Consider the following 27,359-nt stretch of genomic DNA (forward strand, 5'->3'; position numbering starts at 1 on the left):
ATTTGCACGATTTTGCTCAAACGGCAGTGGCACGGGCACGACTCATTATTTTATCTCATCTTTAGTCATTCTTTTCCACACTGATAAGTTGCTTTACATAATCTGGTAGCCACTCGTGGCCTACACACCACAGATATTCCTTGTTTGAAATGATCCTTAAATACAGATCTTCTTTATTTGACACTAGATATAAATTTGGTTTTCTATATAACACTGTCGTTAGTTTCGACCTCTAACTTTGTTAACTTTCATGTGAAAATATTGTCTATTCCTTTTCTAAACAATTACTTTTGTATAAATACTTGTACTGTCGGAGGTTGTAAAAGGCGTCGAAGATGACGATGGTAATGGTTTGAGGGCCTTGGTGGCCTGCCGTGGCAGCCACGGGGCAACCAACATGGGAGGATGGTGCGCAGGGGTTGGAGACCAATTATGGTGGTCTGCACACTGACAAGAGAAGGAAAGATATTTAGATAAATTATTTCGTTTATTATTTAGAATAAAATTTTTTAAGAACTATTTAAATTAATATTATAAACAACAATTTTACACTGGAGCTGTAACCTAGAGTCGTTCCAAACACCCTTAATACTAATAGTAGATCTAATTTTATTTAATCTGTAGCTAGCTAGTAATTAGTTCTCATATATTAAATAGATTGTAGCAAATCCACCACAGCAGCGGTTCAAATCATTAAAAAATCAGCAGCCCCATTAATTTTAGTCAAACTCCAGGATTTTTTTTTGTAAGATACAATTCGCCATCTTCTGGAGTCTGGACAGAGATATAATTATAATATTACATACAAACTTCAACGAGGGAACAATTCATCTGAAAGCATCACGTATCCGTAGTAGCAGTACTGGCTACTGGATACAGGATACTGGTAGTTCGCCCGTGCCACCCACCAGTCCACTCCAGGAGCAAAATCCGCAAGCGGTTGGTCTGGTCCCACCACATTCTCATCTCCCATACGGGATGCCAGCCCATCGCTAGCCGCTGGCTGACACCCGGGTCTGACGATATGCTTCATCATCATCGAGTAACTGGCCAGAAAACGCCCTTTTCTGCAGCTGTCTCCTCCGGCGCCACGCGAATTCGTGGGCTGCCTTCACCCGCCGTTATAAGTTCAGCAGGGAGGTTCCTTCCAAAAAAAAAGTCCACACCTCCCCAGTCCCCACACGCTAGTCTGTGCTGTGCGGGTGCCCCTCCCGCGTCGCCTCCCTCCGCTTCGGCATTTAGCGCTGCCGCGAGATATCGAGGACGAACCGGAGACAGGATGGTCACCGTCGGGCGCCGGCGCGGGTTTGTCACCTTCGCCGCTGCGGCGATCGCTCTGATGCAGGTGAGTCCCAAGCTCACGATTCTCGACGGGTTTTGTAGTGTGCTATTGGCGCCGTGGCGCATGAGTGTCGTCGGGTCCCTCCGCAGCGGCCGTGGCTGCGGCCGCCGCTCCGAGTGGCCGGTGTTTTGGGACGAGGTTTTGGTCATGCTTTGGGTTCTGAGCCCACATAACCCTCTATTGGGTTGCCAATCTCGCATTCCTTCCTATTTTTTGCATGGCTGCATGAGTTAGATGCAATTTTGGTTGGAACATTGCATTGTGTTTGCCTTTTCTGACAGTGTCAAAGGTTGGCGAATTGAATGTCAATTATCAAAATCTCTCGAGTTGGAACATCCGAACTTGGAAGAGTATCTGATGAGATGGGAATGCCTTGTACAAGTATAGTCAGACCAGTTTATACTACCAGTAACTGACATGTATGTATGGGGGTTTTAGTTTCGGGGATCGATGTCGTATAATTTTTGCCTCATTGGTGTTGGAGTTATTTTCCTCGGTTGGGTCAACAATTTAGTTCGATTTTAGTTGAAGCCGACGGAATTTAGTTCGGCATAGTTGGTTAATTTTTTTTGTTTCACTGTTTGGGTTATAGTAAGCTATGCTTGCCTCCTTCGTCATAACTCTCCGTTTTTGTTTTATTTTTGCTTTGAAATGCATGCTATCAGGATATATCTTACGGGTTTGTTGTAATTTTTCTTCTTCTGATTTTCCCCCTTTTATCACATATTGATTTGAAGGGAATCTGCTTCTTTAAAGTTGGATGGTCAACTTCGATTCTTGTTATGAGATGTAATGTAATTTGTTGCTGTAATTGTCCTTGTACAGGATTGGAACCTCGACACTTTGCAATTCGTGTCGTGATGTTCCTTAGTTGAACTATCTCTTTTGCAGGTTTCACATGGAACTTCCATTGTATAATTAATCTGTTTCCACATGTTTTCCGCATTTCGACCTTGAGAATTAATTGCATTCATGTGGCCAATAAGCCAACAACTGTATTCCAATTGCAAGCTATTCAGAATTTGCTAGGTTATAGTTTCTGCTGACTTGGCGGTGTCTGCATTGACCTTTTAATTTTAGCTATGCAAATTGATTTCTAGACTATATTTCTGAAGTATGTGGATTAAATTATGATCATACTCCCCCCTGAGGATTTGAAACCATAACAATATCACCCAATCACATCCCATGTATTTTCCTGCAAACACTGCTAGTAGTTTCTATTTATTTACAGGGGTGAAAGAGAGAGTATGCAGTTAATAAGGGTAAACTATGCTGATACCTAAGATATCACTTTACTTTTCCGTTATGTGTATATGGAGCGAAAACAATATTTAATTTGGATCATGTATAGTGTGTAAGTAGGCTATCATATAGATAAAAGTACATTGTACAAGCGTGTTGATATGGTCGAACTTCACTGTGATTCGGGTGGTCTAAATAACATCTAACTTATTTTTACTATGGTGCAGATCAGTTATCTACTGTTCCCGATCAGTGCGCAGCAATCCAATGGCTCAAGGTAACTTGTCAGTGACCTGTGTTATACTGATTGTAGGTCAGAAGTCTAACATATGCTTGATTGCTTCTAGAATATGCTGCTGTATTTTACTATTTTACATGCCTATACTTGGTGTTCCATATTCCTGGAGCCCTTGGTGGTCATCTATCTTACCATTTTGCTTTTGTAGGGTTGTACCAGCAGAAGGTTACTGTTCCATGTACGGCATTTGTGCACAACGAAGTGACGGGAAGGTCTTAAACTGTGCAAATGCAACCAAAGCTGTTAAGGTGACAAACTGACAATATGATCCTTGGACCTTGATTTGAATATAACATAGTTAAAGAAACCCTATATCTTTGAAAAATATTTATGATTATTCAAATGTGGCCTGTTTAGCAAGTGTTTTATTGTTTTTCCAGCCAGACACATTGTTTTCTTCAAGGATCCAAAGTTTGTGCCCAACAATCACTGGCGATGTCTGTTGTACTGTAGATCAGTTTGACACATTACACCAACAAGTCCAACAGGTAAATGTGCTGATTGCTGAAGATGTACATGGACCATGCACTTTTAATAAGCAAACCAATGTGGTAATACCACTTATGTTTGATATAGGTCAAATTATCAACCAGAAAAGGCACATTAATGAGTGCTTATCATTCACTGATCGCAGTTAATCTTCAGTAAAGTTGTCTTTGCAGTGTATGAATATATATATGTATATATATTTTGTTTTTTCAAGAAGAAATGTTTGGTGAATCTGTAACCAGCTAACCTGAACCTTCTTATTTTGTTAGTGACAAGTTCCCTTTTATTTTACATGAGGTTCATGTTTGCTTCATAGGTTATATCCTCCACTCCTTTGGTGCTAATGCATACTTCTATCTACCATCATGTAGAGCCTCTGTCAACAAATACATTTACCTAATTGTTGATTATTTGTTTGTTGCTGGTCTTTGTCATAACATTTGCACTGTATTTCCTAATAGACAGTGCTGCAGCTGTTTGGTTGCATTTTTCAGTATACTATTTTATATTAAATGTGAATTGATGCCTATTTTATTGTACAGTCACAAGCCTTTTTCTCTACAAGTTCAATGAAATTTGAATATATCCACAATGAGTTTCTCTTAGTCAAATGTCTTGATTATTTTTTTGCACGCCAAGTGATCTAGTGGCTCCTTGGTGACTTCTACTCTAGATGTATGTTCAATACAAAACCTCACTCCGTGGTCTGAAAATGTCAACATTTTTCAGGCCGTTCCGTTTCTTGTTGGATGCCCAGCATGCTTGAGGAATTTCTTGAATCTCTTCTGTGAGATGTCTTGTTCTCCAAACCAAAGCCTCTTCATTAATGTGACTTCAGTAAAGCAGGTCTTTTCTTAATCCATCTACATCGCCACCATAAAATTTCTTAGATTGTACCAGCCCCATTTCATAAAGTTTTGTGCAACCATATGTTGTCATTTATTTGCTTAAACTGCTAGCTCACTATGAAAACACATTCGTAAATACTTTGTATGTTCAACTTTTACAGGTGCATTTTTGTCTCTTTTGCAGATTAATAGCACTATGACTGTTGATGGCATAGATTACTATGTAACTACTAACTACGGTGAAGAGCTATATAACTCATGCAAGGATGTTAAGTTTGGCACTCTGAACACCCGTGCAATGGATTTTATCGGTGCTGGTGCTAAAACTTACAAAGGTAAAATGAAAAGCCTGCCTGATAAAAAAACCCTTTTCTGCTGCTGGGTATCAAATTTAATGGCAATTATGATTCCTGTGCCCCATCTTGATGTGCATCCAAATTCATGTTTCCAGTTGATGTTATTAAGCATTTTAGTGCCAGACTGGATAGAAGACTATGCAATTTTGAATGCATTGGTTACTTCGTCTCATTCTAATCTCGTCTGACTGACTTGTGTAATTCTTGGCATCTAAAGATTGGTTGGCATTTATTGGGCGACAAGCAAACCTTAATGAGCCAGGGTCACCTTATTTGATAACATTTGGATCGGATTTTAGTGATTCATCTGGTGTGAAGCCTCTAAATTCTACAATTTATTCTTGCGGCGACCCTTCTTTGGGTTGTTCATGTGGTGATTGCCCTTCTTCTTCTGTTTGCGCGGGATCCTTGCTGCCTCAGCTGAATACAGAAACCGCCTGTTCAGTTAAAATGGGATCTTTAAAGGTAGGCAATATCTTGTTACCTGAATCTATATGTATGATGAAATTATAGAAGGATTGGGTCTAGTGTACTAAGTTCTATATTTATCGTAACAGTTTAGAGATACCGTAATAATAAATGCATTAGAAAATGGCACAGATCATGTGCTGTCATAGTTGAACAACATATTAGATTCAGATGAGCTATTCTCCATGCATGTGCGCATATGCTTGGATCATGTACTTGATATACAACTAAGTTTACCTGTGACAAACAAATGTCTTCATTAAATCTCTATGAAGTATGTATCACTTATATAGGTGCTAAGAAACTTTCCCAACATATAAATTAAAACATCAATTCTATGGGTTCACAATTTTGTCCATTATTTAGCAATCTTTTGGATGCTTTCTTAACTGTGTGGTGTGTCCCTTAACTTATATTCATTTCTTATCTACAGGCCAAATGCTTGGACTTCTCACTAGTGGTTATTTACCTTGCACTATTATGCGCTTTTCTGCTATGGGGTTTGTTATACAGAACACGAGGAAGAACTGCTTCCCCCTTGCAAGCAAAGCCATTGAGGAATTCAGATAATAAGTCGAACATGAACAAAAATGGCAAGAGCCCTCATGACTCGGTTCAGGTCCTTTTCTGCTAATTCATTTTTCATGATCAAGCTTGCTGCTAATTAGAATATTTATTTGTTAGATTTGAGTATTTATGCGATTGTCTTGAGTATTTATGTATTTCAGTTCCTTCTACCATGTTTCTCTAGCCTCTCTTTTTTTCTTGAGACTACTGCTGCCAACACCATCCCGGTCCCTCCCCACTTCTCGAACGCCATGCCTACAACCCTATTATCTGGTTTCGACACTATAGGCCTCCCTCTTCCCCATGAGGTGGTTGCAACCCGCTTCACACTCATCGTGGCCCTTGGTAGCCGCTAAGGCTGCAGTAGCTACTGAACGAGAGTGTGAGCGGGCGATTGCTCTCTCGTCTAGGAGCAAGAGCACACCACCACCCGACACACTCGTTCGCCAGCTTGCGGAGGCTGAGTGCTACCTCAGAGGTCCTACCGCCACATACCCCCTTGGGTACTAGGAGGTTGAGACCCCTTCGACGTACAAGGCTGCTGTCATTGCCAACCTCCATGCTTAAGCGACAGGTGTTTAGAACATGTGGTCCTTAGTTCTCGTCCTCCTCGATCCAACCTTCTCCGCTTACGTCCACTAGCGTGACCTTGTACTTTTCACCCTATAGGGTTACAACCACATCCTCACTGACATCGTGTGCCCCAGTGTCCCATCTTGGCGCCAGATGGTCAATGTGGTCTTCTTTTGGATCCTCGGCACAATCACCATCGAGCTCTAGGATGTTGTTCACGAGAGTGGTGCATTGCTCGCTAGGCCTAGGTTATTGAGCAGCAAGTCCTTGACAACAATGAAGCCCATGCTCTCCACCTTTACACCGCCTTTCAGACCTTCATCTAGGGTGATCTCTCCGTTAGTGAGTACTGTTGCTAGATGAAGTGCATGATTGACTCTCTTTGTTATCTTGACTGTTAGAGTACTGTTAGGGTTTCGGGGCTAGTCCTAGTGTAATTACTTGCATAACCTCATTGTAATGGGCTTGATCCAATTACTCAGCTTATATATATGCACCCCCAACTTAGTTAGGGTTAGGGTTTCCCACATGGTATAGAGGCATGGTTTTTTTCTTCTCTCCTCTTCGCACCAACAGCTGCCGCTTGCTCCCACAACCAGTTGTCGGCATCCATGTCCCACTCCCGTCGGCACCCGCAGCCGCGCCTGCCGCCGGCGCCCCTTTCCGGCGCGCCCCTGCCCGTTCGCCGGCACCCTAGCTCTAGCAGGCGCGCCAGTCCGTCGGCCCCTGCCTGTCTACCAACGTTCATCTCCCACAACCGCCGTCGGCCCCAGCCCGTCCGCTGCCCCCCAGCCGTGGACCCCAGCCGCCAGAGCCCCTCTGCGTTGTTCCCATCGACAACACAGTTGCGCCCGCTGCCGGCGCCCCTTTCCGGCGCGCCCCTGCCCCGTCTGCCAGCGCCCCTCCGAGCCCCGTGCTGCCCCGCCCTATGCAGCTCCGACGACGCGTGCCCCTCCCTCCCCACCGACGCGCCCTAGCCTGGCCCTTGCTTTCGCGCCGCCTGTCGCTGGAGCAACACAGCGCCCAGCCACCGGATCCCGACCTCCCAACTCCTTCCTCGTCGCTGGTGACGTTCGCCCTGCCACCTCGCCGGTGGTCCTCACCTCACCGCGCCCTCCCCACTCGGCCGCCAAGGCCCTAGGACGCCGGCCTCTACTCTCCCCTCATCCCAACCTACGTCGGAGCCCGGCTCGGCTGACCTCGCCCACGCTCACCCTGGTCTGCGCCCCATCACCATCCCTGCCCTCCTCGACACGGGCGTGGCTGCCAGTATTGGACTCGGTCTCGGCGCGCCTCGTGCCGCCCTGACATACTCCCCTGTCTCCCCTTCAGTGGCTCTGCACCGCCACCTGGCCCACGCCGACTCCTTTCGTCGCCGTGCCCCCTTCATTCTTGGTAATGGGCCCCACACCGGTGCTCCCCTCGCCCTCCTCGGCGGCCATCGTCGCTCTTCCCGACCCTGCTGCTTCCCTATACAGCAGTACCTCCCTTGGCGCGCCCTCTATTGCTCCCTTTTTCGCCATGGTCGTTGTGCACGTCCTCCTTCACGACGACCACCTTATCCGGTGTATTTTTGTGTCCTTCGACCAGGCCATGAACCCTGTTCTATGTGACTACGTCGAGCTCCACCCTCAGGCCGGCTGTCACGTACCCGGACCTACTGTTTTCCTTCGTGCTATGATTACCTCCCTGGCAATCGAGCCTCCATTGTCCCCCTCCCCTCCTAGTGGCCTTGTCGGAGCACCTCCCCTGGCCCTCTCCACGCACCCTGTGCCTTCGACATCCCCTCCCTCTCCCACTAATTGGGTGGTCGACTCCGGAGCCTCTTCCCATACCACTCGTACCACTATCTCACTATCCCACCACCATCCTCCACACCCCTCACATCTTCCCTTTATCGTCATGGGGAATGGTTCCACCGTCCCAGTCACCACAGTAGGTGCATCGGTTCTTCTAGGACCATTCTACCTTAACGACGTCCTTGTTGCTCCCAATCTGACCCATCCCCTTCTCTCGGTTCGTCGCTTCATTAGTGACAACCACTGTTCTATGGAGTTCGATTCATGGGGGCTCACCATACACCACCTTCCCATGCATACCGTGCTCGCCCGTTGTGATAGCTCCGGCCCCCTCTACTCTATTCACTTGCCCTCCACTTCCCCCACCAGCGTAGCCTCCCCCCATGCTCTTGCTACTACCATCACCTCCACCATTTGGCATCGTCGTCTCGGGCACCCTGGACCTGACGTGATGTCCCAACTTTCCAGCCGCTCAGATATCTCCTATACCCGGGGTTCCTTTGAGCGCCTCTATCATGCTTGTCAGCTCGGCCGCCACTCTCGTCTTCCTTTTTCTACTTCCACGTCCAGGGCTGCTCAGGCCTATGATCTTGTCCATTGTGATCTCTGGACTTCTCCTGTCCTCAACCTCTCTAGTTACAAATACTACTTGGTCATTCTGGACGACTTCTGTCATTTTCTTTGGACTTTTCCACTTTGGCCGAAGTCCAACATGTTCACCACCCTCACCCACTTCTTCGCCTGGGTCTCCATCCAGTTCCATCGCCTGGCTCGTGCCCTCCAGTGTGAGGCCACGAGTTTGACAACAACGCCTCTCGCTCCTTCCTCACCCACAACGTCCAGTTGTGCCTCTCGTGCCCCTACACCTCTCCCTAGAACGGCCGAGCTGAATGCATCATTCGCACCACCACCAACATATCCGCTGCCTCCTTTTTCAGGTGTCTCTCCCTCCCAGCTACTGGACAGAGGCCCTGAACACCGCCACACATCTCCTCAACCGCCTCCCCTCGAAGGCGGCGAACCACCCACTCCCCACTTCGCCTTGTACGACACAACCCCCTCTTACGACCACCTTTGTGTTCGGCTGTGCCTGCTATCCCAACGCTTCCGCCACCGCTCCTCATAAGTTATCTCCTCGCTCCACTCGCTGCCTCTTACTTGGTTACTCCCTTGACCATAAGGGGTATCACTGTCTTGACCTCGTCTCCCACAACATCATCTCTTGTCACGTTGTTTTTGACAAAAATGTGTTTCCCCTTGCTGGCTCCTCCCCACCCACTGATCCGGTTCCCTCTCCACCCTAGGCGCCCGCCTTGCGCCGTTGCCCATGCCATGCGCGACTCCCCCGCCTCCGTCCGTGCCTCTACCCGTGCCACGCGCAGCCTCGACGCCTCCGCTCGCGCCTCCTCCAACATCTCGTGCGGCCCTACCTGCACCACGCGCGGCCCTACGCCATGCGTGGCACCGTCGACCTAGCCTGCGCCACGCGCGGCCCCATCGACCACACCCGCGCCATGCGCAGCCACGTCGACCCCTCCTGCGCCATGTGCAACCCCTTCGACGAGGGCGGCCCGCTTCGCCGACCCTGCCCTCGTCTACCATCGCCGCGGGCAGGCCACTCCCTCGACTCTCGTTGCCCCGGCTCCGTCGACGAGCGTGCTCACTTCGCCGACCTCACCCTTGTCTACCATCGCTGCGAGCGGGCCCTGCCCTTAGCTCCCAAGGCCCTGTCGGCCCGCACCAAGCCTCCTGTGTACCATACGGTTTTTACCATCCACCGCGACCCCGGGCACGACCACCTGATGGTAACTCGCCGCGCAGTCGGCATTCTCTGCCCCGTCGACTGGCGGCTGACACGACCGCCACCCCTCCGGGCGCCTCCTCGGCCCCCTCCTCCGTTCGCGTTGCCCTTGCAGACCCTCACTGGCGTCACGCTATGGAGGAGTACGCGGCCCTGCTGGCAACCACGCCTAGGACCTGGTGCTGTGTCCACCTTGCACCAACGTGGTCACCGACAAGTGGCTCTTTCGCCACAAGCTGACCTCGGATGGCTCCCTCGACCGCTACAAGGCCCGTTGGGTCCTCCGGGGCTTCACCCAGTGCTCCGGAGTGGACTACGACGAGACCTTCAGCCCCGTCGTCAAGTTCGCCACCGTTCGAGCTGTTCTCTCCCTTGCCCTCTCCCGAGATTGGGCGATCCATTAGCTCGACGTCAAGAATGCCTTCCTCCACGACACTCAGACAGAGACTATCTACTGCAGCCAGCCCATCGTCTTCGTCGACGCCGCTCGCCCGGATCTAGTCTGCCGGCTGAACCGCTCCCTGTACAGCCTCAAGCAGGCGCCGCATGCTTGGTACAGTTGCTTCACCTTCTACTTGGCCTCCATCGGCTTGGTCGAGGCCAAGTCGGACACGTCCCTATTCATCTTTCGGCGTGGTGACAAAATCGTTTACCTGCTGCTCTACGTCGACGACATTGTGCTCACAGCATCCACCGTCGACCTCCTACAGCGCACGATCGTCACCCTTCAACGGGAGTTCTTGATGAAGGACCTGGGGCCCCTCCATCACTTCCTCGGCATCACCGCCGAGCGCCGGCCACATGGTCTCTTCCTCCACCAGCGCCAGTGCACCATCGACATCCTGGAGCGGGCTGGCATGTTCGACTGCAAGCCCTGCTCCACACCTGTCGACACTCAGATGAAGCTCTCTGAGGACGTCGGGCCCCCGATCGCTGACACGACGTCCTGCCGGAGCCTCACTGGCGCGCTCCAGTACCTGACCTTCTCCAGACCCGACATCGTCTACGTCGTCTAGCAGGTGTGCCTACATATGCACACCCAGCGGGAGCCCCATCTCACCGCTCTCAAGCGGATCATGCGCTACCTCTATGACTCCCTCGACTACGACCTTCTACTGTGGTCCTCCCTGACGTCGGAGCTCTTGGTCTGCACTGACGTTGACTGGGCTAGCTGTCCCAACACGCGTCGGTCCACTTCTGGTTATGCTGTGTTTCTTGGGCGCCAACCTCGTCTCCTAGGCCGCCAAGCGGCAACCCGTTGTCTCCCGCTCCATCGCAGAGGCCGAGTACCATGCTGTGGCCAACGACATGGCAGAGGCCTCCTGGCTGCGCCAGCTTCTCCATGAGCTCCACAACGCCCTCCAGCGCGCCAGGCTCGTCTATTGCGATAACGTCAGTGCGGTCTACCTATCCACCAATCCCGTGCAGCATCAGCGCACAAAGCACGTGGAGATCGACCTGCACTTTGTCCGCGAGCGGTCGTCGGCGGTGACGTTCTTGTTCTTAGTGTCCCCGCCACGCCGCAGTTCGCCGACATCTTCACCAATGGGCTGTCGTCAAGTGTCTTCGATGACTTTCGATTCAGTCTCAGCATCTGTACATGATAGAGTTGAGACTGCGAGGGGGGGTGTTAGAGTACTGTTAGGGTTTTAGGGCTAGTCCCAGTGTAATTACTTGCATACCCTCAGTGTAATAGGCTTGGCCCAATTACTCAGCTTATATATATGCATTCTGAACCCAGTTAGGGTTAGGGTTTCCCACATTGACGAACCCGTTTCCAAACACACGCTCGTCCTCAACCTTCTACGGGGCCTTAATGGGCGCTACGATCACCTGCATACCAAGATCGCGTGATCTGTCCTGTTCCTCTCTTTCCACAAGGTTCACAATAATCTCATCCTTGAGGAGATCACCAAGGAGGCTCATGTCTGCTCCGGCACCGCCATGACCCTCTACAGCTCCAGCTTTGAGGGTCATCTACATGCAAAACTACTCCAACTTTCGAGGGTTTGTCCTCGCGATCGCCTACTCCATCGGTGTTGGGACACTGCGGCCTTCTACCACCTTTGGCTTCGGAGGCAGTGGTGGCTGTCGCCTGCAGAGGGGTGGCTGCGGTGGTGGTGGTTGTGGTGGTGGTGGGAAGGGTGACACTCCCTGGATGTCACTCTACAACCCGTGGAATGGCCACATCTCCATGTGGCCCGACACATCCATGGGTGGTCCACCATCGTGCCCACTGTAGCTACCTCTCTTTGCGATGCCCACCTTTGGTGGCTCTAGTGTCCCCTCAGACCACCCCCACAATGCCTCGTGCCCTTCACGCTCTCTGTTAGCCTCTCGCATTTTGTCTTCCATTCATCACTCCCTCGCTGACTCTAACTAGCATTGGGCTATGGATGAAGAGTATGAAGCCCTGCTAGCCAACTAGACCTAGGACTTGGTGTCGTTCCTTCCTAGTAGCAATGTGCTGACTAACAGGTGGTTTGGCGACACAAGCAGAAGCTGATGGCTATGTGGATACATACAAGGTTTGATGGGTTCTCTAGGGGTTCGTTCAGTGTCCTATTGTTGAGTATGATGAGTCTTTCAGTCCCGTAATGAAGTTGGCTACTATCCACACCGTTTTGTCCCTGTACCAGTCACATTCTTGACCGGGTCCATCGGTTGGACGTCAAGAACGCGTTTCTCCATGGCACTCGAACTAAAATGGTGCCAACCCACTAGTTTTGTGGATTCCACTCATCCTGACATTCTACAAACTCAACAACTCACTCTATGGTTTGAAACAGGCCGTGTATGGTACAATCGGTTTGCTCCTTACTTGCTCTTTTGGGTTTCTTTGAGGCCAAGTCCAATACCCCGTTGCTCATTTACCAGAGCGATAGTGATACGGTGTACCTACTCTTGTATGTTGATGACATTGTCCTCACTGTCTCCAGTCTAGCTCTCTTGCATCACATTATATTTACATTGCAGCATGAATTTTCTATGAAGGATCTATGCCAGCTGCACTACTTCCTAGACATCGCTATCGAGCCCCGTCTAGATGGATTGTTCCTTTAGCAACATCAGTACACTCTATGTTGAAGTGTATAAGTGGATTGCCTATCTTCTACTAACATCTTAAGCTTTTGGGTTGAACTGGTTAGTGCGTCCACTCTAACATGGTACCAGAGCCAGAAGCCTCGAGTTTGAATCCTAGTAGAGGCTTCATTTGTGCCTTCACCCTTTTATTTGCACGTTTGCGCCTCTCCCTTTTGATTCTAGGAGCTTGGATGATCTGGAAGTTCAGAAACAGAGTGGTGCTTGACGAGATCCCCCCAATATCACTACGATCTTAGAGGCCACTGCTGAGGAAAAGGAGAAATGGATGGTTGCAGGAGCTAAGGGTCTTTCCTTTTTAGCTGCTCCCAGTACCATTGTCTAAGATAAGTTGTATCTTTTAGCTGTGCATGGATTGTTTCCTTTATGCTTGTTTCTGGCCTCCATAAGTGAGAGCACCTAGAGGGGGGGGGGGGTGAATAGGTGATATTGTGAGTTATGAAAACTTAAGCCACAAAACTTGGTTAATAGTTAGCACAATAATTGCCAAGTGACTAAAGAGGAATCCTCAACAAAACACAATAACCAACAAGGATCAATCACAGAGATGGCACAGTGGTTATCTGAGAGCACCTAGAGGGGGGGGGGGTGAATAGGTGATCCTGTAAAAACTTAACTTATAGCCACAAAAACTTGTTAGGGGTTAGCACAATAATTGCCAAGTGGCTAAAGAGAAGATCTTGCACAATACGACAATCACAGAGAATTCAACACAGAGGAGACACGGTGATTTATCCCGTGGTTCGGCCAAGTACAAAACTTGCCTACTCCACGTTGTGGCGTCCCAACGGACGAGGGTTGCAATCAACCCCTCTCAAGCGGTCCAAAGACCCACTTGAATACCACAGTATTTTGCCTTGCTTATCTTTATCCCACTTGCGAGGAATCTCCACAAATTGGAGTCTCTCGCCCTTACACTTAAGATTCACAAAGAAGCACGGAGTAAGGGAGGGAAGCAACACACACAAATCCACAGCGAAACGCGCACACACACGGCCAAGATTCGAGCTCAAAGACTATCTCACAGTTTCTCACAAGAACAGAGCTCGAATCACTTAGAATCACAAATGGATGCGCAAAGACTGAGTGTGGATGATCAAGAATGCTCAAGAGTTGCTTGGGTGTCTTCCTCCATGCGCCTAGGGGCCCCTTTTATAGCCCCAAGGCAGCTAGGAGCCGTTGAGAACAAAACTGGAAGGCCATCCTTGCCTTCTGTCATCGGGCGCACCGGACAGTCCGGTGCACACCGGACACTGTCCGGTGCCCGATTTATTTCCTTAAACAGCACAGCCGACCGTTGCCGACCGTTGCAGATCTGGCGCACCGGACAGTCCGGTGCACACCGGACAGTCCGGTGCACACCGGACAGTCCGGTGCTTCCTTCCGACCGTTGGCCAGACCACGTGTCGCGCGCAGATTCCGCGGCCGACCGTTGGCTCGGCCGACCGTTGGCTCACCGGACAGTCCGGTGCACACCGGACAGTCCGGTGAATTTTAGCCGTACGCCGTCAGCAAATTCCCGAGAGCGGGCTCTTCGGCCGAGGGAGCCTGGCGCACCGGACACTGTCCGGTGCACCACCGGACAGTCCGGTGCCCCAGACCGAAACAGTCCCTTGGCTGTACACAGCCAAGTCTTCTCTTATCTTCTTCTATCTGTTTCTAACACTTAGACAAATATATTAGTACACATAACCAATGTACTAAGACTTAGAAACATACCTTTGTTGTAGATTTGCACTTTGTTCATTCATGGGCATTGGTTCACATCTAAGCACTTGTGTTGACACTTAATCACCAAAATACTTAGAAATGGCCCAAGGGCACATTTCCCTTTCATTATCCCGTGGTTCGGCCAAGACCAACGCTTGCCTACTCCACGTTGTGGCGTCCCAACGGACGAGGGTTGCAATCAACCCCTCTCAAGCGGTCCAAAGACCCACTTGAATACCACGGTGTTTTGCTTGCTTTTTCTCAATCCTGTTTGCGAGGAATCTCCACAACTTGGAGCCTCTCACCCTTACACTTGAAATTCACAAAGAACACGGAGCAAGGGAGGGATTAGCAACGCACACAAGACACAAGAATCAGAGTGTCAACACACACACAAGTCGCAACAAGAGCTCGCAACACAACTCAATGAGTTCACAACTCCACTAGAGCTCTATATGCTATCACAATGAAACGAATGTGCGAAATCGATGTCTTGGTGCTTAGGAATGTTGTAGGAATGCTTGTTGTTCTCCTCCATGCGCCTAGGGGTCCCTTTTATAGCCCCAAGGCAGCTAGGAGCCGTTGAGAGCAATCTAGGAAGGCTGATCTTGCCTTCTGTCGACTGGCGCACCGGACAGTCCGGTGCCCGATTTCCTTCCATAAATGGCACAGTCGACCGTTGGCCCGTTGGCGCACCGGACAGACCGTTGCCCCCTTCTAGCCGTTGGCTCGGCCACGTGTCCCGCGCAGATCGCGCGGCCGACCGTTGGCCCTGCCGACCGTTGGCTCACCGGACAGTCCGGTGAATTATAGCCGTACGTCGACGATGAATTCCCGAGAGCGACGAGTTCGCCTGTGAACGGCCCACCGGACAGTCCGGTGAATTATAGCCGTACATCGCCATCGAAGTCCCGAGAGCAGCCTTTTCCCTCGAGCCAGCCTGGCGCACCGGACACTGTCCGGTGCACCACCGGACAGTCCGGTGCACCCAGACTGAGCAGACTTTGGCTGCTCGAGCCATCTCTTCTCCAACTCGATTTTTTCTGTTTCCAGCACTTAGACACAATACATTAGTCCATAAAACAATGTACTAAGTCTGAGAAACATACCTTTATCCTTGATTTGTACTTTGTCCACCTTTTTACAATTAGGCACTTGTGTTGGACACTAAATCACCAAAATACTTAGAAATGGCCCAAGGGCACATTTCCCTTTCAATCTCCCCCTTTTTGGTGATTTATGCCAACACAACATAAAGCTAGTAGAACAAGTACAAAATCAATTCAAATAAGAACTCAAATTGTTTTGATTCAAATTTGACATATATGGATCACTCTTTGCCACCACTTGGTTTGTTTTTGCAAATCAAACTCAAATTTCTATCTCTAAGTCAAACACACATGTTAAGACATAAAGAGGGTCATTCCAAGAGGAATTGATTCAATATTTCAAAAACTCCCCCTTTTTCCCATAATCAATACTTCTCCCCCACAAGAAGCCAACTTTTGACAAGAGAGACAATAAAAGAGTTTTGACAAACCAAAAGCTCTATTTTACTGTTTTCAAAATCTCTCAAGTGGTAGCTGATCCATTTATCGCTTTGGCCTTTATTTTCTCCCCCTTTGGCATCAAGCACCAAAACGGGATCAATCTTGGCCCTTTAACCCCATTACCTCACCAAAATCTTCAAATAAGAGCAAATGGGCAATAAGAGTATAAAGATGAACTTGAAAAAGTTACTCTTTTCATCGGAGTGCAGTGGAAGTCTTGCATGGTCCAAGTCCACCTTTTTTCCTTGAAGACTAAAACAACCAAACTCAAGTACATGGTTAGTCTCAAAGGGTCAAGTTGTAGCGCAGCTCCCCCTAAATATGTGCATCACTTGCAAAAAGGACTTGTGAGGTCCAGGGAGTGTTTGTACAACTTGAGCACCACAATAAGCAACAAAATGCAGAATGAACATGATCAAAGGCATAAACACATGTATGCTACAATTCAATCCAAGTTCCGCGAATCTAAGATATTGAGCTCACTACGCAGCCTGCAAAAGGTCTTCTCATCTAGAGGCTTGGTAAAGATATCGGCTAGCTGGTTCTCGGTGCTAACATGAAACACTTCGATATCCCACTTTTGCTGGTGGTCTCTCAAAAAGTGATGCCGGATGTCAATGTGCTTTGTGCGGCTGTGCTCAACAGGATTTTCCGCTATTCGGATAGCACTCTCATTGTCACATAGGAGTGAGACTTTGCTCAGATTGTAGCCAAAGTCCCTGAGAGTTTGCCTCATCCAAAGTAGTTGTGCGCAACTTTGTCCTGCGGCAACATACTCGGCCTCAGCGGTGGATAGGGCAACGGAAGTTTGTTTCTTAGAATTCCATGACACCAGGGACCTTCCTAAGAATTGGCACGTCCCCGATGTACTCTTCCTATCGACCTTACATCCAGCATAGTCGGAATCTGAGTACCCAATCAAGTCAAAGTAAGACCCCTTTGGATACCAGATCCCGAAGCAAGGCGTAGCGACTAAATATCGAAGAATTCGCTTCACAGCCACTAAGTGACACTCCTTAGGATCAGATTGAAATCTAGCACACATGCATACGCTAAGCATAATATCCGGTCTACTAGCACATAAATAAAGCAAAGAACCTATCATGGACCGGTATGCTTTTTGATCAACGGACTTGCCTCCTTTGTTGAGGTCGGTATGTCCGTCAGTTCCCATCAGCATCTTTGCGGGCTTGGCATCCTTCATCCCAAACCGCTTTAGCAAGTCTTGCGTGTACTTCGTTTGGGAGATGAAAGTGCCGTCCTTGAGTTGCTTCACTTGGAACCCAAGGAAGTAGTTCAACTCGCCCATCATCGACATCTCGAATTTCTGCGTCATCACCCTGCTAAACTCTTCACAAGACTTTTGATTAGTAGAACCAAATATTATGTCATCGACATAAATTTGGCACACAAAAAGATCACCATTGCAAGTCTTAGTAAAAAGAGTTGGATCGGCTTTCCCAACCTTGAAAGCATTAGCAATTAAAAAGTCTCTAAGACATTCATACCATGCTCTTGGGGCTTGCTTAAGTCCATAGAGCGCCTTAGAGAGCTTACACACGTGGTCGGGGTACCGTTCATCCTCGAAGCCAGGGGGTTGCTCCACGTACACCTCCTCTTTGATCGGCCCGTTGAGGAAAGCGCTCTTCACATCCATTTGGTACAACCTGAAAGAATGGTGAGCGGCATATGCTAGCAAGATACGAATTGATTCTAGCCTAGCCACAGGAGCGAATGTCTCCTCAAAGTCCAAACCTGCGACTTGGGCATAACCTTTTGCCACAAGCCTAGCCTTGTTCCTTGTCACCACCCCGTGCTCGTCCTGTTTGTTGCGGTACACCCACTTGGTTCCCACAACATTTTGCTTGGGGCGAGGCACCAGTGTCCAAACTTCATTGCGCTTGAAATTGTTGAGTTCCTCCTGCATGGCCAACACCCAGTCCGGATCTAGCAAGGCCTCTTCTACCCTGAAAGGCTCAATAGAAGAGACAAAAGAGTAATGCTCACAAAAATTAACTAATCTTGAACGAGTAGTTACTCCCTTGCTAATATCACCCAATATCTGGTCGACGGGATGATCCCTTTGAATCGTCGCTCGAACTTGGGTTGGAGGTGCCTGAGGTGCTTCTTCCTCTTCAACTTGAACATCCTGTGCTCCCCCTTGATCATGCGCCTCCACTTGAGGTACCTGTTCGTCATCTTGGGTTGGGGGATGCACCATAGTTGAGGAAGACAGTTGATCTTGCTCCAAATGTTCCTGAGGCCGTACATCTCCAATCGCCATGGTGCGTATTGCGGCCGTTGGAACGTCTTCTTCATCTACATCATCAAGATCAACAACTTGCTCTCTTTGAGAGCCATTAGTCTCATCAAATACAACGTCGCTAGAGACTTCAACCAAACCCGATGATTTGTTGAAGACCCTATACGCCTTTGTATTTGAATCATAACCTAATAAAAACCCTTCTACAGCCTTGGGAGCAAATTTGGAATTCCTACCCTTCTTCACTAGAATGTAGCATTTACTCCCAAATACACGAAAGTACGATATATTGGGTTTGTTACCAGTTAGCAGCTCATATGAAGTCTTCTTGAGGAGGCGGTGAAGGTAGACCCGGTTGATGGCGTGGCAAGCCGTGTTCACGGCTTCCGACCAAAAGTGCTCGGGGGTCTTGAACTCTCCAAGCATAGTCCTCGCCATATCGATGAGCGTCCTGTTCTTCCTCTCTACCACACCATTTTGCTGAGGTGTGTAGGGAGCGGAGAACTCGTGCTTGATCCCCTCCTCCTCAAGGAACTCCTCCACTTGAAGATTCTTGAATTCGGACCCGTTGTCGCTCCTTATCTTCTTCACCTTGAGCTCAAACTCATTTTGAGCTCTCCTTAGGAAGCGCTTCAGGGTCCCTTGGGTTTCAGACTTATCCTGCAAAAAGAACACCCAAGTGAAGCGGGAAAAGTCATCAACAATAACTAGACCATACTTACTTCCTCCTATGCTCAGATAGGCGACGGGTCCGAAGAGGTCCATATGCAGCAGCTCCAGAGGTCTTGACGTGGTCATTACATTTTTGTTGTGATGTGCTCCTCCCACTTGTTTACCTGCTTGACAAGCTGCATAAGGTCTATCTTTTTCGAAATGAACATTGGTTAGACCTATCACGTGTTCTCCCTTTAGAAGCTTGTGGAGGTTCTTCATCCCCACATGTGCTAAGCGGCGATGCCACAACCAGCCCATGCAAGTCTTAGCCATTAAGCATGCATCTAGACCGGCCTCTTCTTTTGCAAAATCAACTAAGTAAAGTTTGCCGTCTAGTACACCCTTAAAAGCTAGTGAACCATCACATCTTCTAAAGACAGACACATCTACATTTGTAAATAAACAATTATATCCCATATTACATAATTGACTAACAGATAGTAAATTATATCCAAGACTCTCAACTAAAAACACATTAGAGATAGAATGCTCATTTGATATTGCAATCTTGCCTAAACCTTTCACCTTGCCTTGGTTCCCATCACCGAATATGATTGAATCTTGGGAATCCTTATTCTTGACGTAGGAGGTGAACATCTTCTTCTCCCCCGTCATATGGTTTGTGCATCCGCTGTCGATAATCCAGCTTGAACCCCCGGATGCATAAACCTGCAAGGCAAATTTAGGCTTGGGTCTTAGGTACCCAACTCTTGTTGGGTCCTACAAGGTTAGTCACAATTTCCTTAGGGACCCAAATGCAAGTTTTATGACCCTTGCATTTTGCCCCTAATTTCCTAGCAACTATCTTCCTATCCTTTCTACAAATAGCAAAGGAAGCATTCAAAGCATGATAAATTGTAGAGGGACCATTCATAACTTTCCTAGAAGCATGAACAAAATTCTTTCTAGGCACATGATGAATATTTTCCTAGGCATATCTCTACAATGCATATAGGAAGAACTGGAAGCATACATAGCATAAGAATCATAGGCATGTGAATCAAAAGCATTACAACTCCTATGAGACTGTCTTCTATCATTGTACATAAAAGCATGGTTCTTTTTAGTACTACTTGCCATAGGGACCTTCCCTTTCTCCTTGGCAGAGATGGGAGCCTTATGGCTTGTTAAGTTCTTGGCTTCCCTCTTGAAGCCAAGCCCATCCTTAATGGAGGGGTGTCTACCAATCGTGTAGGCATCCCTAGCAAATTTTAGTTTATCAAAATCACTTTTGCTAGCCTTAAGTTGGGCATTAAGACTAGCCATTTCATCATTTAATTTTGCAATAGAAGGTACGTGTTCACTACAAGCATCAATATCAAACTCTTTACATCTATTGCAAATAACAACATTTTCTACACAAGTTGTTGATTTACTAGCTATTTCTAACTTAGCATTCAAATCATCATTAATGCTCCTTAAGCTAGAAATTGTTTCATGGCAAGAAGATAATTCACAAGAAAGCATTTCGTTTCTCTTAACTTCTAAGGCATGAGATTTTTGTGCTTCTAAAAATTTGTCATGTTCTTCATATAACAAGTCCTCTTGTTTTTCTAAAAGCCTATTCTTATCATTCAAGGCATCAATCAACTCATTAATTTTATCTACCTTGGTTCTATCTAGGCCCTTAAATAAACATGAATAGTCTATTTCATCCTCATCACTAGATTCGTCCTCACTTGAAGAAGCATAAGTAGAGTTTCGAGTACTTACCTTCTTCTCCCTTGCCATAAGGCATGTGTGACGCTCGTTGGGGAAGAGGGATGACTTGTTGAAGGCGGTGGCGGCGAGTCCTTCATTGTCGGAGTCGGAGGAGGAGCAATCCGAATCCCACTCCTTTCCTAGATGTGCCTCGCCCTTTGCCTTCTTATAGTTCTTCTTTTTCTCCCTCTTGTTCCCTTGATCCTGATCACTATCATTGTCGGGACAGTTAGCAATAAAATGACCAAGCTTACCGCATTTGAAGCATGAGCGCTTCCCCTTGGCTTTGGTCTTGCTTGGCTGTCCCTTGCGACCCTTAAGCGCCGTCTTAAATCTTTTGATGATGAGGGCCATCTCTTCATCATTAAGTCCGGCCGCCTCAATTTGTGCCACCTTGCTAGGTAGCGCCTCCTTGCTTCTTGTTGCCTTGAGAGCAAGGGGTTGCGGCTCGTTGATCGGACCATTCAAAGCGTCGTCCACGTACCTCGCCTTCTTGATCATCATTCGCCCGCTAACGAATTTTCCAAGGACTTCTTCGGGCGACATTTTGGTGTACCTGGGATTCTCACGAATATTATTCACCAAATGAGGATCAAGAACGGTAAAGGACCTTAGCATCAGTCGGACGACGTCGTGGTCCGTCCATCGCGTGCTTCCGTAGCTCCTTATTTTGTTGATAAGGGTCTTGAGCCGGTTGTATGTTTGAGTTGGCTCCTCGCCCCTTATCATCGCGAACCGTCCAAGCTCGCCCTCCACCAACTCCATTTTGGTGAGCAAGGTGACGTTGTTCCCCTCATGAGAAATCTTGAGGGTGTCCCAGATCTGCTTGGCGTTATCCAAGCCGCTCACTTTGTGATATTCATCCCTGCACAATGAAGCTAGAAGAACAATAGTAGCTTGTGCATTCTTATGAATTTGCTCATTAATGAACATGGGACTATCCAAACTATCAAAGTGCATTCCACTCTCTACAATCTCCCATATACTAGGATGGAGAGAGAATAGGTGACTACGCATTTTGTGGCTCCAAAATCCGTAGTCCTCCCCATCAAAGTGTGGAGGCTTGCCGAGTGGAATGGAGAGCAAATGTGAATTTGAACCTTGCGGAATATGAGAGTAGTCAAAAGAAAAGTTCGAATTAACCGGTTTCCTTCTCTCGTAGTCACTGTGGTCGTCGTCCTTTTGGGAAGAAGTAGACTCATCGCTGTCGTCGTAGTAGACGATCTCCTTGATGCGCTTTGTCTTCTTCTTCCCTTCCTTCCGTCTATGGCCCGAGCCGGAGTCGGTAGGCTTGTCGTCCTTCGGCTCGTTGACGAAGGATTCCTTCTCTTTATCGTTGATCACAATACCCTTCCCCTTAGGATCCATCTCTTCGGGCGGTTAGTCCCTTTGTGAAGAGAACGGCTCTGATACCAATTGAGAGCACCTAGAGGGGGGGGGGTGAATAGGTGATCCTGTGAGTTATGAAAACTTAAGCCACAAAACTTGGTTAATCGTTAGCACAATAATTGCCAAGTGGCTAAAGAGGAATCCTCAACAAAACACAATTATCAACAAGGATCAATCACAGAGATGGCACAGTGGTTATCCCGTGGTTCGGCCAAGACCAACGCTTGCCTACTCCACGTTGTGGCGTCCCAACGGACGAGGGTTGCAATCAACCCCTCTCAAGCGGTCCAAAGACCCACTTGAATACCACGGTGTTTTGCTTGCTTTTTCTCAATCCCGTTTGCGAGGAATCTCCACAACTTGGAGCCTCTCGCCCTTACACTTGAAATTCACAAAGAACACGGAGCAAGGGAGGGATTAGCAACGCACACAAGACACAAGAATCAGAGTGTCAACACACACACAAGTCGCAACAAGAGCTCGCAACACAACTCAATGAGTTCACAACTCCACTAGAGCTCTATATGCTATCACAATGAAACGAATGTTGTAGGAATGCTTGTTGTTCTCCTCCATGCGCCTAGGGGTCCCTTTTATAGCCCCAAGGCAGCTAGGAGCCGTTGAGAGCAATCTAGGAAGGCTGATCTTGCCTTCTGTCGACTGGCGCACCGGACAGTCCGGTGCACACCGGACACTGTCCGGTGCCCGATTTCCTTTCATAAATGGCACAGTCGACCGTTGGCCCGTTGGCGCACCGGACATGTCCGGTGCACACCGGACAGACCGGTGCCCCCTTCTAGCCGTTGGCTCGGCCACGTGTCCCGCGCAGATCGCGCGGCCGACCGTTGGCTCTGCGGACCGTTGGCTCACCGGACAGTCCGGTGAATTATAGCCGTACGTCGACGATGAATTCCCGAGAGCGACGAGTTCGCCTGTGAACGGCCCACCGGACAGTCCGGTGCACCACCGGACAGTCCGGTGAATTATAGCCGTACACCGCCGTCGAAGTCCCGAGAGCAGCCTTTTCTCTCGAGCCAGCCTGGCGCACCGGACACTGCCCGGTGCACCACCGGACAGTCCGGTGCACCCAGACTGAGCAGACTTTGGCTGCTCGAGCCATCTCTTCTCCAACTCGATTTTTTCTGTTTCCAGCACTTAGACACAATACATTAGTCCATAAAACAATGTACTAAGTCTGAGAAACATACCTTTATCCTTGATTTGTACTTTGTCCACCTTTTTACAATTAGGCACTTGTGTTGGACACTAAATCACCAAAATACTTAGAAATGGCCCAAGGGCACATTTCCCTTTCAATAAGGAGGTCCTGTATTCAGGTCCTTTCTGACCCTTTTTTCTTCCTACCTAATAAAATTAGGCGTAGTTCTCCTGCGCTTTTCGAGAAAAAAAGTGGGGGTGTTGAAGTTTATAAGTGGATTGCGTATCTTCTCCTAACAACTTAAGCTTTTGGTTTGAACTGGTTAGTGCTTTCACTCTAACACTCTAGACATCCTGGAGCATGCTAGCATGGTGGACTATAACTCGTGTGCTACTTAGGTGGACACACAGGCGAAGGCTTCCTTAGGTGATGGTGTACCGGTAAGTGACCCCACTACCTACCAGAGTCTTACATTAGCACTCTAGTACCTCACTTTCACCAGGCTAGGTATCTTCTATGTTGTCTAGCAGCTGTGTCTCTACATGCATGATCCATGAGAGACGTACCTGACTACTTGAAGTGGCGCCTGTGAAGTGGCTCCTGTACCATCACGGTACTCTCGACCATGGGCTTCTACTATGACGTTCTTCTTCGAGCGAGCTTGTGTCTACATCGACACCTATTAGGCGGAGTGCCCTAACACACCTCGATCCACCTCCGGCTATGTCGTGTTCCTCAGTGACAACCTCATCTCCTAGTCGTTAAAGCAATAGCCCATGGCCTCACACCTGAGTGTCGAGACCGAGTACCGTGTTGCGGCTAATGGGGTGGCCGAGGCGTGTTGGCTTCGGCAGCAACTCCTACAGGAGCTCTACAGCCAACACACCAAGAGTACTCTTGTCTACTGCGGCAATGTCAGTGTTGTCTACCTCTCCGTCAACCCTGTCTAGCACTAGCGCTTGAAGCATGTCAAAATTGATCTCCACTTTCGTCCGTGAGCGTGTCGCCATTGGAAATGTTCGAGTTTTCCATGTCCCAATGTCTTCATAGATCACCGTTGACTTCACTAAGGGTTTGCCATCCTCGGTGTTTTCAGAATTTCGAGCAGTATCTGTCGTTGCTAGAGTTTTGACTGTGCAGGGTGTTAGACCGTGTTCTATCTATGGGCCTAGACCTAGCCCGTGTGTCCTATTAGGGATAGACTAAGTGATGTAACTCTGGCCTATATATTGTACCCTATTTCCCTAATTAATCAATTATTCAATTATCCTCTAGCAAAAATTGTTGGCATGATATAATAACTTATTTCATTACATAACATTTGTTTTTTAGTTCTCCCAAGTTCATTGTATTGTTTTTGGTGAATCTATCTTGGTATCAGGTGCCTGAAGCTGCATCCTCTACTGCCAAACCATCCAATCCTTCTATCGTTCAAACTTACATGTCAATTTTCTTTAGGTTAGATTCCTTCAATTGTTTCCATAAAATTAATGTTTCAAGTGCTTAAACACTATCTTAATTTTTCAGAAGTACATTGCAGGAAGCATGGAATTTTTGTTGCTAGACACCCTCTCCGTGTGTTATGTGTGTCATTGCTTGTCCCTGTCCTCTTATGCATTGGTCTCTTTCGCCTCAAGGTTGAAACCCGACCAGAAAAGGTACTTAATTTATTGCAACCATTAATTTTCAACAATTGCTGTCTTCTCATAGTAAGACCTACCTTTGGTGAAATACTCATAATCAGTTTGAGATCTGTAATTAAATTTGTGTTTTGGTATTTGATATTTATTACTTTACCCATTCGGTGCAAGTATTGCACATTTCTTCTGACGGTTACTACTCATACATTTGCATCCTGTGACTTTGGAGCATGAAAAATGAAAGTAACAAACATCACAAGTAATTTATATTTTTGTGTGTATGTTAGATTGATCGCTTCACTCTCTTATTTATAAGACTAGTGACTAGATGTGCATTTTTAAAAAATAAAATGGAAACCACTAATATCCCTCTATACAACAGTGCTTTTTTGATACCATTGTATCCTTATGTTAGAGTTGTTCTCTAAATGGCTGTGATACTTTTTGCATATACCAGAACTTCAATAGTGCTTCCCATGTGCTCGGCGAAGGCCGACATGGCGATGCCCGTTGGGTGCCGTTTTCCTCTGTGTGCATCTATCAATGAACCTTCCCATTCTCTCGTCGTGGATCTTCTGGGTGAAAACCTGGTCTTTGTTGGATGGCGTTGTCCGTGTTGTGTCTGGTGCATCATCCGTCTTGCTGTGGATTCTTTGCTGTGTTTGTGTGCACTTCATATCCTTCAACATTTTTGTTTGTCCTATAGTGGTCCTCTTGCAGAGGTGCTTCTGTTGCCGCTTCTTCAATGGATGATTTGATGCTATCCTTGTTGCTTCTTCGGCGGATGCTTTGCCGCCAATATTCTGTTACTCTTCTATCGATGCTTTGCCACCATTGTCGTTGGTTCTCGTTGAGCGGATACTTTGCCACTGCAAGTCTCTTCTCCGACGGATGCTTTGCCGTTGTTCTTTAGTTTCCGTGGTGGATACTTTGCCGCCACCCTTGTGAATCTCGTCTCTGGCGGATACTTGGCTGCCATTGTATTTTTTCTAGCGGATGCTTTACTACTATTGTCGTGCCGACTTCCTTGGTGGATGTTTTGCCGTCGAGATCGCTGTGGTCTTCTCAATAGTGGATGCTTTACCACCACTTATCTTGGTGGATGCTTCACCACCATGGTTTGCCTGCTTTGTAGGCTATCATTGTGTTGATGTCTTTGTTAGTCGGGGTTGTCTTATGGAATAAGTCTTGTAGGCTTTGTGAAGGTTAGCATGAAGGACTGTAGTTTGGACAACAACTTTACTGCAGCCTTGACTGTGCTTTAGCATCTAAGGACAGGATGGAGGACTGCAGTTTGGACAGCAGCTTTGCTGCAGCCTTGACTATGCTTTAGTATCTAAGGACAACATGTGAAGGACTGTAGTTTGGACAGCAGTTAGGACAACAGCCTTGCTGCAGTTTTGACTGTGCTTTAGCATCTAAGGACAGCATCTAGGACATACCTTTAGCATCTGTAGTTCAGCCTATCGGGCTATAAATTGTAACCCCAACTCTTAGAAGTGTACGGCATTGAGTAGTGTTTGAGAAAATAAACAAAAAATTGTCCTAACTCATAGTGTCATTCTCTCTATGAGAGTAAGAGTCCCATTGCTTACAATTGGTATCGGAGCCAAACTATTCTGCAGTCTAAACATCTCTTGCTCATCTCCTTCCCGCGCCTCTCCCCATACTCAGTCGGCAGCAAGAAACTTGTTAGACTTTAGAATGAGATATGATAAACGTGCAGCTTTTCTCCTCTCTTTAGATCTTCTCTCTTAGCCCCCTGGCTTTTGGTCTGTGGTCCCTTCCCGCTGTGTCTACCTTAGCCTTCTGGTTGGTTTGTTTGTTGTAAATACTCTCTTTTGTACAGGTTTCTGTTTTTTATTTCATAAAATTCTACAGTGGGGCTTCCCCTGCTGTATTTTCCGTTAAAAAAATGAATTGGCATAATTTGGAACTGAAGACTTCATATGCAAATTACCGAAATACATCTACAATACTTCCTGTTATTTAATCAAGCAGTTATGAATACATTTTCGTTTGGAACAACTTGTGATTTTAATTCCTTTTCTTTTGTCAGCTTTGGGTTAGCCCTGGAAGTGAAGCTGCTAATGAGAAGAATTATTTTGACAGCCATCTTGCACCATTTTATAGGATTGAGCAGGTATTTTCAACTCGTGTAACCTCATTTATGTACAATAACAATAACATTTCTTACAAATTGTATTACCTAAATTCTTGTCACAGAACAGTTCTTTTCCTGTGATTAGGAGTGGGCGTTCGGTTTTAACCGCATTATCGGATCCGATTATTTTGACATCCAAAAACTCGGCCGGTAGGGGAAAGACCGCCCCAATGGTATTATA

General features: G+C 47.5%; 1 protein-coding gene across 1 annotated transcript in view; it reads left to right on the plus strand.

Moving 5' to 3' along the window:
- The first annotated feature begins 1,089 nt into the window (after positions 1-1,089).
- Positions 1,090-27,359, plus strand: part of LOC103641981 (uncharacterized) — a 92,837-nt gene continuing 66,567 nt past the window's right edge. The window contains exons 1-11 of the mRNA XM_008665285.3: positions 1,090-1,345; positions 2,815-2,864; positions 3,034-3,133; positions 3,266-3,373; positions 4,104-4,220; positions 4,407-4,557; positions 4,796-5,043; positions 5,480-5,665; positions 24,756-24,832; positions 24,915-25,032; positions 27,074-27,157. Coding sequence (XP_008663507.2) covers positions 1,280-1,345; positions 2,815-2,864; positions 3,034-3,133; positions 3,266-3,373; positions 4,104-4,220; positions 4,407-4,557; positions 4,796-5,043; positions 5,480-5,665; positions 24,756-24,832; positions 24,915-25,032; positions 27,074-27,157 — 1,305 coding nt within the window. The 5' untranslated portion in view covers positions 1,090-1,279. The remainder of the gene's footprint in view (positions 1,346-2,814; positions 2,865-3,033; positions 3,134-3,265; positions 3,374-4,103; positions 4,221-4,406; positions 4,558-4,795; positions 5,044-5,479; positions 5,666-24,755; positions 24,833-24,914; positions 25,033-27,073; positions 27,158-27,359) is intronic.

This window comes from Zea mays, chromosome 10 (genome assembly GCF_902167145.1).
Source record: "Zea mays cultivar B73 chromosome 10, Zm-B73-REFERENCE-NAM-5.0, whole genome shotgun sequence".
Taxonomy (NCBI): domain Eukaryota; kingdom Viridiplantae; phylum Streptophyta; class Magnoliopsida; order Poales; family Poaceae; genus Zea; species Zea mays.